Source organism: Bison bison, unplaced genomic scaffold, assembly GCF_000754665.1.
Source record: "Bison bison bison isolate TAMUID 2011002044 unplaced genomic scaffold, Bison_UMD1.0 scf7180017864093, whole genome shotgun sequence".
In the NCBI taxonomy this organism is placed as follows: Eukaryota; Metazoa; Chordata; class Mammalia; order Artiodactyla; family Bovidae; genus Bison; species Bison bison.
In genome coordinates this window covers 1,728,355-1,741,400 of record NW_011494665.1, presented here as the reverse complement: position 1 = coordinate 1,741,400, position 13,046 = coordinate 1,728,355, and the positions used below count along the sequence as shown (strand labels likewise).

The 13,046-nt window shown below is 37.2% G+C and overlaps 1 protein-coding gene across 8 annotated transcripts in view; it reads right to left on the bottom strand.

Moving 5' to 3' along the window:
- ASH1L (ash1 (absent, small, or homeotic)-like (Drosophila)) overlaps nt 1-13,046 on the bottom strand; it is a 210,193-nt gene that overhangs the window by 15,070 nt on the left and 182,077 nt on the right. For all 8 annotated transcript variants that reach the window (XR_825127.1, XM_010838279.1, XM_010838278.1 and 5 more), the window contains 5 exons: nt 6,766-6,874; nt 6,165-6,329; nt 5,908-6,002; nt 4,139-4,296; nt 165-317 (listed from right to left, as the gene is read on the bottom strand). Coding sequence is in view for 7 of the 8 variants with exons in the window: in XM_010838279.1 (XP_010836581.1) it covers nt 165-317; nt 4,139-4,296; nt 5,908-6,002; nt 6,165-6,329; nt 6,766-6,874 (680 nt within the window). In the remaining variant the exon portion in view is untranslated. The remainder of the gene's footprint in view (nt 1-164; nt 318-4,138; nt 4,297-5,907; nt 6,003-6,164; nt 6,330-6,765; nt 6,875-13,046) is intronic.

Below are 13,046 nucleotides of genomic sequence, written 5' to 3'. Positions count from 1 at the left end.
AGACTGTAATTAGTCCTATAATTCTATACTCTGACAAATGAAGAACTAAGTAAACCACCTAAAATCACAGTCCTAAATTGTTATGCGTTCCTGGTCTTGGATACCTCAGGTGAACAAAGTGATATAATTTTTTAAAAAAGCTGAGGAGAAAGAATTTGGGGTACCTTTATAAGAGATTATGCCATCACAGATCTCTTTGAAGATCTGGGCTAGGCGAGCTGCCCGAGCTACTTCAATGTTTTCCTCTGCTGCTGCTAACCGTCTTGTTCGAACAGATCGAGCAGTCTGCAGGGCAGAGAACTGGGTCATGAAGACATCTGGAAGGACAGAGTAAAAATTAGTTTCAGGAAAAGAGGAGCTCTATGTGGCTTTCTCTTCTGTAATGGATTCCTGCTATTTTCTCTATTTTTCTTGAAGTGACTAAGCAGATTAGTGGTTATGGAGTTTTTTCTTTCCTCCTTAAAAAAAATAAGAAAACACTGGGTTTACTAGAGAGACAAATCCTACAATTTAGAGGGACCTTACTAATGGCCAGCTGCAACAGAGTATAGTAGTTCCAAGTCTGGGTTTCAGATATTTGTGTCTGCTTTTGAATTCTGGCCTCACTACTGTCTGATTTGGGGAAAGATACTTAAACTCTGTGTCTTAGCTTCTCAACTATAAAATGCGAAGAGTGGTAGTACAGGCACTTCAGAGATACTGCAGATTTTGTTACAGAACACTACAATAATGTAAATACTGCAAAAAAGAGAGTCACACAGAGATTTTGGTTTCCCAATGCATGTGAAAAAAATCTTTACACTATACTGTAGTCTATTAAATGTGCAATAGCATTATGCCTAAAAAACCAACTTATATACCTTAATTAAAAAATACTTTATTGCCAAAAAATGCTAAACATTATCTGAGTCTTCAGCAAGTTATATCTTTTTGCTAGTGGAGGGTCTTGACTTGATATTGATAGCTGCTGACTGAGCAGGGTGGTGGCTACTGAAGGATGGGTTGGGTGAGGCAATTTCCGAAGATAAGACAGCAGTGTAGTTTGCCACATCTTTGACTCTTTCTTTTATAAACGATTTCTCTGCAGTATGCAATACTCTTTTTTCTTCATGCAATGCTCTTTGTTATCATTTTATCCATAGAACTTACTTCAAAATTGGAGTCAACCTTTTCAAACACTGTTGCTGCCCCTGACTTAGTAACTAAGTTTATGTAATATTCTAAATCCTTTGGGCCATTTCAGCAAAATCTTCACAGCATCTTCACCAGGAGTAGATTCCATCTCAAAAAGTCACTTTCTTTTTTACCACAATATTGCAGCAGTTCAGTCACACCTTCAGGTCCCCCTTCTAATTCTAGTTCTCTTGCTGTTTCTACCACATCTGCAGTTTACTTCCTACAATGAAGTCTTGATCCCCTCAAAATCATCCATGAGGTTTGGACATGACTTCCAAACTCCTATTAATGTTGATATTTTGACCTCTTCCTGTGAACCATGAATATTCTTAATGGGCTCTACAATCTTTTCCAAGTTTTCAATTTTCTTTGCCCAGATACATCAGAAGTTCAGTATCTGTGCAGCTGTAGCCTTATGAAATGTTATTTCTTAGATGATAAAACTTGAATAGGGAAATTACTGCTCAATCCACAGGCTGCAGAGTGGATGTTGTACCAGTAGGCATGAAAACAGTATTAATCTCATTGCACACCTCCATCAGAGCTCTTGGGTGATTAGGTACACTGTCAATGAGCAGTGGTATTTTGAAAGGAAATAATTTTTCTTGAGTAGTAGGTCTCAACTGAGGGCTTAAAATATTCAGTAAACCACTTTGTAACAGATGTGCTATTATCTAGATTCTGTTGTGGCTCAGCTGGTAAAGAATCCACCTGCAATGTGGGAGACCTGGGTTTGATCCCTGGGTTGGGAAGATCCCCTGGAGAAGGGAAAGGCTACCCACTCCAATATTCTGGCCTAGAGAATTCCATAGACTACAGTCCGTGGGGTCACAAAGAGTCGGACACGACTAAGCAACTTTCACTTCATTTCTTTAAAAGAGCAAAGGCAGAGTAGATGGCATCTTTCAGTATTAGGGTATTTCATCTACACAGAAAATCTGTTGTTTAGTGTAGCCACCTTCGTTAATGATCTTAGCCATATCTTCTGGATAACTTTCTGTAGCTTCTACATCAGAATTGGATGCTTCACCTTATACTTTGATGTTATAGAGAGTTTTCCTTAAACCTCATGAACTAACCTCTGCTAGCTTCAGTCTTTTCTTCTGCAGCTTCATCACATCTCTAGGCCTTCACAGAACTGAAGACAGTTCTGGATTAGGCTTTGGCTTAAGAGGATGTAGTGGCTGGTTTGACTTTCTATCCAGACCACTCAAACTTTCTCCATATCAAAAATAGAGCACAAAATTCTGTAAAGCAATTATCCATCAATAAAAAAATAAAAACAAAAAAACAACAACAAAAAACCCAAGATAGGGCAGTTTAACTTTCTTATCATTTGTGTGTTCACTGGAGTGGCACTTTTAATTTCCTTCAAGAACTTTTCCTTTCTATTTACAACTTGGCTAACTGGTGCAAGAGACCTAGCTTTTAGTATGTCTTCGCTTAAGCATGCCTTCTTCACTAAGCTTAATCATTTCCAGCTTTTTTTTTTTTTTTTTTAATTTCTAGCTTTTGATTTAAAGTGAGAGACGTGCAACTCTTCCTTTCACTTGAACACTTAGGGCCCACTGCAGGGTTATTAGTTGGCTTAATTTCAATACTATTGTATTTTAGGTGTTAGGGAAGCCCAAAGATAGGGAGAGAGCCAGGAGATGGGGTGTGGTTGGCTGGAGGGTAGCAGAGAAAGGCTAGCCAGCCGGAGCAGTCAGAACACACACAACATTTATTAAGTTCACAGTTTGAGGTGCCACCAAACCATTACGATAGTAACATCAATGATCACTAATCACAAATCACTGTAACAATTATTGAAAAAATTTGAAATATTGTGAGGATACAAAGGGACAGAGTGCTCTTGGAAAAATGGCACTGTAGACTGCTCCAAACAGGGTTGCCACAAAACTTTTAATCTGTAGAAAACCGTATCTGCAAAGTGCAGTAAAGTAAGTACAATGTCTGTACTTCCCTCAAGAGGTAATCTGTGTAGATTAAATGGAATAACCCTTTAATATGTTTTAGCTCAGTGCCTGACCTATAATAAATACTCAGGAAATAACTGCTGTTATTTTCAGAAGACTTGAACTAGTTGGAAAGTAAGTTCACAGAATTTATGCCAATCAAATCACTGAGAAGATACAAGATTTTGGGCAAATTTCTAAATCGATCTAGTCCCTACTCAACATGTTGCCTTATACACCATGCAGACTGCTTCTACTTTTTTTCCCCTGGTATCTTGTGCTGCTTGCAGGATCTTAGTTCTCTGAACTTGGATTAAACCTGGGCCCTGGCAGTGAAAACACCAAGTCCTAACCATTGGACCACCAGGGAACTTCTTGCTTCCTTATGAGGGAAATAAAGAGTAAATGAACAGTATGAGGGCAATTCCATTGTGATCCAGTGGTTGGGACTCTGTGCTTTCACTGAGGAAGGCATGAGGTTTGATCCCTGTTCGGTTGGGGAACTAAGACCCCTCAAGCCGAAGGGTGGTGTGAAAAAAAAAAAGGCATGAGCTTTTAATTCTTAATTTTCAGTTATAAAGGATGCTTGGATATGTAAAATTTTCTTCTTAAGGTCTGTTCTGGATATCAGATCTGAACTCTGGAGTACTGGTACATTATTCACTCATGAAAGTCAGAAAAAGAAAATCTGAACATCTCTGTATAATGCTGATCTCAATGTGGAGGAGAACAAAGTATTGAAATTAACACTAATGTAATTTTCTCCTGCATTTGGCATCACTGTTTATCCTGTCTGCAAGTTATTTTCTAGGTAGGAAAGGATCCTAAACACAAAAGATCCACTATATCTAGTAATTATAAGACTGTAGGTGATGTCTGGAAGGCTGATGGAAGGGGGTTTCTTCCTATTCCTTAGAGTAGAGATAAAGAAGTTTAGTGCTGGGATGGATAGGTTATGGTGGGCTGATACCTGTAAACTAACAAGAACGTCTCCTGGTCCTTACCAGACTTGATGTTCCCATCATCTCGGCAGATGCCATTCCAACGGGTATATAATGATGCTGAATGAATATTATCACTGGTGTGCTTTACTTCCTCCTGTTTCTGCCGAATCTTCTCCCAGTTTCGGACCAGGAACACATGATGCTTTAATACAAAGTTTCTATAAGGAAGGAAGAAAGGAGCTCCTTTATTCATCCATCCAATGAACATTAACTACATGTTTACTCTAAGCCACTGGTATGATGATATAAATGTTTATCAGTGAAACCAGTTATTTTAAAGAGAACTACATATGGAGTAACATTATTCAGTTTTGCATCTTGATTTTTTTCACATAACACAAAACATTTCTCTATAATATTTACAAGTATCTGACAAATACCACCTAAAAGCTGCAACAATTTTGGCAACTGAAGCATGTTGACTTGAACGTACAGCTTTATGCAGTATTTGTAGAATTCTAAAGGAATTTGCCAAGATCAAGTATAGGTTTAGGGTCAGCTGTAACAAGGAGAACTGGACTGTCAGATGTAGGTAAAGATATTTAAGATATCAGGTACAGTGCTACTGCATGGATCTCTAAACTTAAATGAATTATATGCATCTTGATTAATCCTACACAATTTTGATGATTCCATAATTTGATTTTCACTCTAACAAACATGTAAACAGATGGGACCTTAAGTCTCAAACTATGGGCCTCAGTAAAGGGAGGCTAGACTAATTATAGTTTGTGACTTTAGCTGCACATTGAGATCACTTGGGGAGTTGTACAAACTATTGATACATGGGTTCCACTTCTGAAAATTCTGATGTAAGTGGTTTGAAGTGTGGCCTGGGCATAAGGAGTTTTAAAAAGCAACCTCAGCTGCTATGCAGCCAAAGAAGAGACCACTGGACTTCCTTCTTTTACTGAAATGTAAAATTTCTATGATTCAAAGTGAAAATAGGATGAAAGGGGCTAAAATCATGGTAAAGTTACAGATAAGGATGAACTTGCTAAGATACTGGAATACATAGTCAGGGAAGATGCAGGAAACGTCCTAAGACAATTTGAAAAATAGGACATACATATTTATTTCTCTTACTTCAGACATGGACAAATATCTCAATATAGGGAAAAGCAAAGATGACTACTAAAGATTCTTTTTATTGCTCTGTTAATTTATCAACAAAACAGGGATTCTTAATCTCTTCTGTGCCATGCATTCCTTGGCAGTCTGGTGAAGCACATGTAATCCTCCTCTCAACAATGTTAACTAAAAGTATTTAAAATTTTAAGTAACTTTTAGTATATAGGATTAAAAGCAAACTGAATAAACTAAGATACAGTTTGCAGAATATTAAACAAAAACCCTGAAGTTGTGATATAGAAATGAACATTAATTTTTAACACATGACAAGATCTAGTGGTGGGTTTAATAACCACAGTAATTTTAAGGTAGAGATGAATGTGAATGATATATTTTTTTTTTTTTTGTGAATGATATTTTGAGATATCTATAACACATACAAAACTGTAAATATTGGTGACAAACTCATACACACACACACACACATTTTTTTCTTTGGCCTACAGTCGCATTTTAATAAAAAGTTAAATTTCAGTTAGAAATAAGTTCTTTCCTCCACCCAAGTTCACCCCTGAATGCTTGTTTAAAGTCTTCCTGCAAAAAACAAATGTCTCAACTATATACATGTTTAATAATTTTTAAACTGTCAAGCAAGTCACATAATTTAAAGAGTGCAGATAAGAAAATTTTCTTTTTACCTCTCCCGATTGGACATTGGCTTCATTTGTAATTGAGGGGTCAACCTTGTTGGAGTGTTGATGTTTTCACTGGGTTCCTCAGAGAGGTGGCCTCTCTAACAAACAGATGGATTAGATTGCAGGAAAAATAAGATAAATCATAAATCACCTCAAAGAATACAAAAACCACTCTAAAGATGCCACCCTCTGGTACATCCCTTATTTCATTAATTGCCTATATGCAGATATTTGGAGAAAACCATGAGATTATTATTTACCCTTTTCTTCAGCTTGTGCTTAGACTTCCTTTTCTCTTTTGACCGTCCAGACTTTTTATGTGAGGTCATTGGTTGGCTACTTTTGTTGCTGGTGAGTCCATTCATGCGTTGACTCTTGCCCCCAATGATTCCTCGACATTTCTCAAAGCCGCACTTACACAGTTGCTTTGAAGGGAAAGAGAATAACGTTTTTAGTCTGAAGTCTAATCTAAAAGTTTAAACAGAATGCCTGAGTATCTGGACACCCAATAATAAGTTTGAATCAAGACATTTTCATACAGAGGAACATAACTCATTGTCTCATTGTGAGTAAAATAAATATAAATGGTTTCCACTGTAGTAGAAAGGAAAGATTAAATTTTGGAAAAACTTCATGAGAAAAATTAAGAACTGACTGGAGACAAAAAAATAATTGAACAGTCTCTTCTACAGAGTTCTGAAAGAATAACTGTGACATATGTATCCTAGATAAGTGGAACAAAGAGTGAATCTTTTCCAATGTTTTTTAGTGGCTACGAATCAGTAATGTTCACCGAAGGCTCATGTTAATATAGAGTACTATTATAAAGTTCAAACTCCCTCTTGAATTTATCATTCTTACCTGTTTTTCAACGTTGAAGGAATGAAAGTTGTAATCATAAGTGAGTTCAGTACCAGCTGGCATATCTTTAAGAGCATATAGTCCAATCCGGTACACTCCATTAACAGACCTATAGAGAAAGGGACAAGAGTTAAAGGCAGAGGTTCATAATACCATGCCTGAGAACCAGAAAGGTTGGTATACTGATTTCAAATTTGCCTCTGTTTCTGTATCCAATCATTCAAGTTTCCTGGCCAGTCACTCCACCTTTAATCTCTTTCTTCTTCTATCCGGTCTGTATAATACTGACAGATTAATAGTCCTAAACTAGTTTTCTGGAAAACATGCTTTCTGCTGTCAAAGGTCAAACTTTTCTTGCTTGGTATTCGAAGTCCTTTTAACATAGGGCATTAGTTTACTTACTAAACAAATTACAATTATTTCCTATGGATAAAAATCTTCTAGTTTCTACTGATCTCCACCTTTCTAACCTGTACGCAAGTGTCTCTTTTGTTCTATTTTATCTACTTTATTAATAAGGTATCATGTACTGTTCTAGACGCTTTATAGAGTAACATATAATTTTAGCTAACGTTTACTGAGTGCTTTTTCTCATATTCTTTTCCATTATAGTTTATCACAGGATACGGAATACAGTTCCCTGTACTATACAGTAGCATTTTATTGTTTAATTATTTCTGGCTCTGCTGGGTCTCTGTTGCTGCACAGGCTTTTTTCTAGTTGTGGTGAGCAGAGGTTGTGGCACGAGGGCTTCTCATTGCAGTGGCACATCTTATTGTGAAGTAAGGCTCTAGGGTGTGTGGGCTTCAGCAGTTGTGTCTCTCAGGCTTAGCTGCTCCATGGCAAGTGGGATCTTTCTGAATCAGAAATGAAACCCTACCTCCTACATTGGCAGGCAGATTCTTTACCAGTGAGCCACCAGGGAAGCCCTGTTTATCTATTTTATATATAGTAGTTTATATCTGCAAATCCTTAAATCCTAATTTATCCTTCCCCATCCCTATCCTCTTTGAAAATTTTAAGATTCTCTATGCCTGTGGGTCTGTTTCTGTTTTATAAATAAGTTCATTTGTACATTTTAGATGCCACATACGTAAGTGAAGGTGTAAGTCGCTCAGTAGTATCCGACTCTGCGACTCCATGGACTGTAACCCGCCAGGCTCCTCTGTCCATGGAATTCTCCAGATGAGAATACTAAAATGGGTTGCCATTCCCTTCACTAGGGGATCTTCCTGACCCAGGGATCAAACCCAGTCTCCTGCATTGCAGGCAGATTCTTTACCATCTAGGCCATCAGGGAAGCCCAGATTCCACATATAAGTGATATCATGTGGTATTTTTCTTTCTCTGACTTCCTCACTTAGTATTATAATCTCTAAGTCCATCCATGTTGCTGCAAATGGCATTATTTCATTCTTTTTTATGTCCGTGTACGTACACACACACACACACACACACACAGCATACATATAGACACATCTTTATTCATTCATCTTTAAATGTCCCCTCCCTCTTGAACCTCCCTCCTACCCCATCCCACAACTCTAGGTTGTCACAGCACTGGTTTGAACTCCATGAGTCATACAGCATATTCCCACTAGCTATCTATCTTACATATGGTGGTGTATATATTTCCATGCCACTTTCTCCATTCGTCCTACCCTCCTCTTCCCCTGCTGGGTCCACAAACCTGTTCTCTGTACCTGTGTCTCCACTGCCGCCCTGCAAATTCCACTGATCTCTTGATGGACACTTAGATGGCTTCCATGTCTTAGTTACTGTAAATAATGCTGTTAAGAACATTAAGGTGCATACATTTTTGAATTAAGTGTTTTCTCTAGGTATATGCCCAGGAGTGGGACTGCTGGATCATATGGCAACTCTACTTTTAGTTTATTAAGAATCTCCATCTTGTTTTCCATAGTGGCTGCATCAATTTACATTTCTACCAACAGTGTAAGAGGGGTTCCTTTTCTCCACACCCTCTCCAGCATTTGATACTGGTAGACCTTTTAATGATGGCCATTCTGACCAGTGTGAGGTGATACCTTGTTGGTAGTTTTGATTTGCATTTCTTCAATAATTAGCAATGTTGAGCATCTTTTCAAATGCTTGGTCATCTGTACATCTTCTTTGGAGTAATGTCTAGTTCTTCTGCCCAACTGATTTTTTTTGTTTGTAATTGAGTTATAAGAGCTGTGTGTATATTTTGGAAATGAAGCCCTTGGTGGTTGCATCATTTGCAAATATTTTCTCTCAGTTTCTAGGTTGTCTTTTTGTTTTGTTTATGGTTTCCTTTGCTGTGCAAGAGCTTTACATTTGACTAGGTCCCATTTATTTTAGTCTATGCCAGTGGCTGGGAAGCTACGGAGGCAGACAAATTCCCCCAGGTCTTTCTAAATTTTTATTGGCACACCACCACATTCCAAGAGTGCTGACCCTTGTTCCATACCATAACATTTAAAGTTTGATCCTATACTAAAATATATTGTATTAAAAACATGGGAGGGAGGCATAACTTATACAGAATACAAAATTTTAAATGTATAGTTTGTTGAATTTTATGTATCTCTACACTTGTGTAACCTCTTTCTCAGTCAGTACCCTCCCCCAAAGAATTGCCACCATTCTAATCTCTATCCCCATAGGGATTATAGTTTCATCTGTTTTAAACTTTAATTAAATGGAATCATACAGAATATATAGTTTTATGTACAATTATATGCCTACCTTCGACTCAATGTTGCCCTCTATTATAGTATACCTTTATACTGCTGTGTAGTATTCCATTATATGACTTTAGCAAAATTTACTGATCTATTTTAATGCTGATAAACAATGGACTATATTCAGTTTTGAGCTATTATTATTAAAAAAAAAAAATTTTCTGGGAAATTCCCTGGTTGCCTAGCAGTTAGGATTCTGGGCTTTCACTGCTATGGCCTGGGTTTAATCTTTGGTCAGGGAACTGAGATCCCACAAGCTGTGTGGCACAGCCTTATAAAAAAATTTCTGTGGACATTCCTGCACATGTCTTTTTTATTTTTTTGCACCTGTCTTTTGAATATAAACACTCATTTATGTTGGGGATACACTTATGAGTAGGGTTGCTAGTTTACTAAATGTGTTTATTAGCTTTGGTAGGTACAAACATCTTTTGTAAGTTGTCATACCAATTTACAGTTCCACTAGTAGTAACACAACAGACCACTCACATTGTGTTAAATCCTTGTTAACACTTTGAATTTTAATATGGCTTAATTAATATTTCTCTCTGATGACTAAAATATTAAGCACCGTTTGATTACTGACCACTTTTATATTCTGACATGTCTATTACCTTTTTTATAAATTGTATTGTCTTTTTTTATTTCATCCAGAATGTCATCCAAATTTCATCCAGAAGTAAGTTCTTTGTCAGATAAACACATTGTAAATACCCCTTTCTCAGTGTATGGTGTGCTTTTACACTCAAAGTTTCCTTTGGATGACTAGAAATCGTTAATTTTATCAGTTCTTTTATCTTTAGTGCTATTTATATCCTGTTTAAGATAATTTTGTCTATCCCAAGTATATGAAAATATTCTCCCATGTGAAAAGGGAACCCTCCTACACTGTTGGTGGGAATGTAAGTTGGTGAAGCCACTATGGAAAACAGTATGGAGGTTCCTCTGAAAACTAAAAATAGAATTACATGATTAAGTAATTCCAATTCTGGGCATATATCCAGACAAAACTATAATTCAAAAAGATACATATAGCCCTATGTTCATAGCACCACTATCCACAATAATCAAAACATGGAAGCAACCTAAATGTCCATGGATAGATAAATGGATAAAGAAGATGTAGTGTATACACACACACACATATACACACACACACTGGAATACTATTCAGCCCTAAAAAAGAATGAAATAATGCCATCTGCAGCAACATGGGTGCAACCAGAGGTTATCATACCAAGTGAAAGAAGTCAGAAAGAGAAAGACAAATACCATATGATACCACCTATATATGGAATCTAAAACACAACACAAATGAATCTACCTATGCAACAGAAACAGAATCAGGGACATAGAGAATAGACTGGCAGTTGCCAAGGGAGAGGGGAGTAAAAAGGACTGGATTGAGAGTTTGGGACTAGGAGATACAAACTGATATATATAGAATGGATGAACAACAAGGTCCTAACTATATAGCACAGGGAACTATATTCGATATCCTGTGATAAACCATAATGGAAAAGAAAAAAAAATATGTATAACTGAGTCACTAAGCTGTACAGCAGTAATTAACACAACATTGTAATTCAATTATACTTCAATAAAAAGTAAATTTAATAAATACTCTCCCATGTTGCCTATAGAAACATGATTGCTTCAGTGGTGATATTTAGGTCTAAGAGTCATCTTAATTTTTGTGTGTGTATTGACGCAGGAGCCTATGACTCAGAACCACTTATTAAAAAGCCATCCTTTCCTAACTGACTTGCAGTGGAACCTAAGTCATAAAATCAGGTGACAGTACATTTATATGTCTTTATCTGGACTCTATTCCTGCTGCTGCTGTGTGCACTCAGTCATGTCTGACTCTTTGTGACCCTATGGATTGTAGCCCACCAAGCTCCTCTGTTTATGGGATTTTGCAGGCAAGAATATTGGAGTGGGTTGACATTTCTTCCTCCAGGGAATCTTCCTGACCCAGGGATTAAACCTGTGTCTCTTGCATCTCCTGCACTGGCAGATGAATTCTTTACCACTAAGCCACCTAGGAAGCCCCCTATGCTATTCCATTTGTCTATTAATCTAGCCCAAGCAAACACCTACTCTTTTAATTACTGTACCTCTACAGTAAGTCTTGAAATTAGTAGTTTAAGTCCTTAAATTTTTTTCTTCAAGATCATCTTACCTTTTTAAGGTCCTTCACAATTAGATGTATGTTTTGGAATCAGCCTGTCAATTTCCATAAAAATTGAATTTGAATTTATAGATCTGGTAAGAACTGACATCTCAAAAATATTGCGATTTATAATCCATAAACATGGTGTATTTCTCCGTTAATTTAGGTGGTCTTTTTTCCCAATAATGTTTAGTGGACTTCAGTACTGATGTCCTACAAACTTTCATTGTTTACTCTAATGTTTAATGAAGTGGAAGAGAAGTGGTGACAGTGGACACTCTTACGGAATGTTGTTCATATGAGCCTATTTTTCTTTAACTGTGTTAAAACACATGTAACAAAGTTTATAACCTTAACCACTTAAAAATCTACAGTTCAGTGGTATTAAAAACATCCACATTGGACTTCGTTAGTGGTCTAGTGCTTCCACTGTAGGGAGCACAGGTTCAATTCCTGATCAGCTAACTAAAGTCTCACATACTGTGAGGTGTGGCCAAAAGAAGAAGAAAAAGGAAACAAAAAAGAAAATTCATGTTGTGTAGTCAACTCCACCATGCAATTCCATCTCTTTTTGTCCTGTAAAATGGACTCTGTCCCTATTAAACAATAACTTTCAAACTCTCCTTCCTCCAGCCTCAGACAACCACTACTCTATGGTCTCTATGATTCTAACTACTTTTAAATATCTCATGTAAGTGGAATCACACAGTAGTATTTGTCTTTTTGTGACTGGATTATTTCATCTAGCATAATGTGTGTGGATCACAATAAACTGTGGAAAATTCTTCAAGAGATGGGAATACCAGACCACCTGACCTGCCTCTTGAGAAACCTATATGCAGGTCAGGAAGCAACAGTTAGAACTGGACATGGAGCAACAGACTGGTTCCAAAAAGGAAAAGGAGTACGTCAAGGCTGTATATTGTCACCCTGCTTATTTAACTTCTCTGCAGAGTACATCATGAGAAATGCTGGGCTGGAAGAAGCACAAGCTGGAATCAAGATTGCCAGGAGAAATATCAATAACCTCAGATATGCAGATGACACCACCCTTATGGCAGACAGTGAAGAGGAACTCAAAAGCCTCTTGATGAAAGTGAAAGTGGAGAGTGAAAAAGTTGGCTTAAAGCTCAATATTCAGAAAACGAAGATCATGGCATCTGGTCCCATCACTTCATGGGAAATACATGGGGAAACGGTGAAAAGAGTGTCAGATTTTATTTTTTGGGCTACAAAATCACTGTAGATGGTGATGAAATTACATGCAGCCGTGAAATTAAAAGACGCTTACTCCTTGGAAGGAAAGTTACGACCAACCTAGATAGCATATTGAAAAGCAGAGACATTACTTTGCTAACAAAGGTCCATCTAGTCAAGGC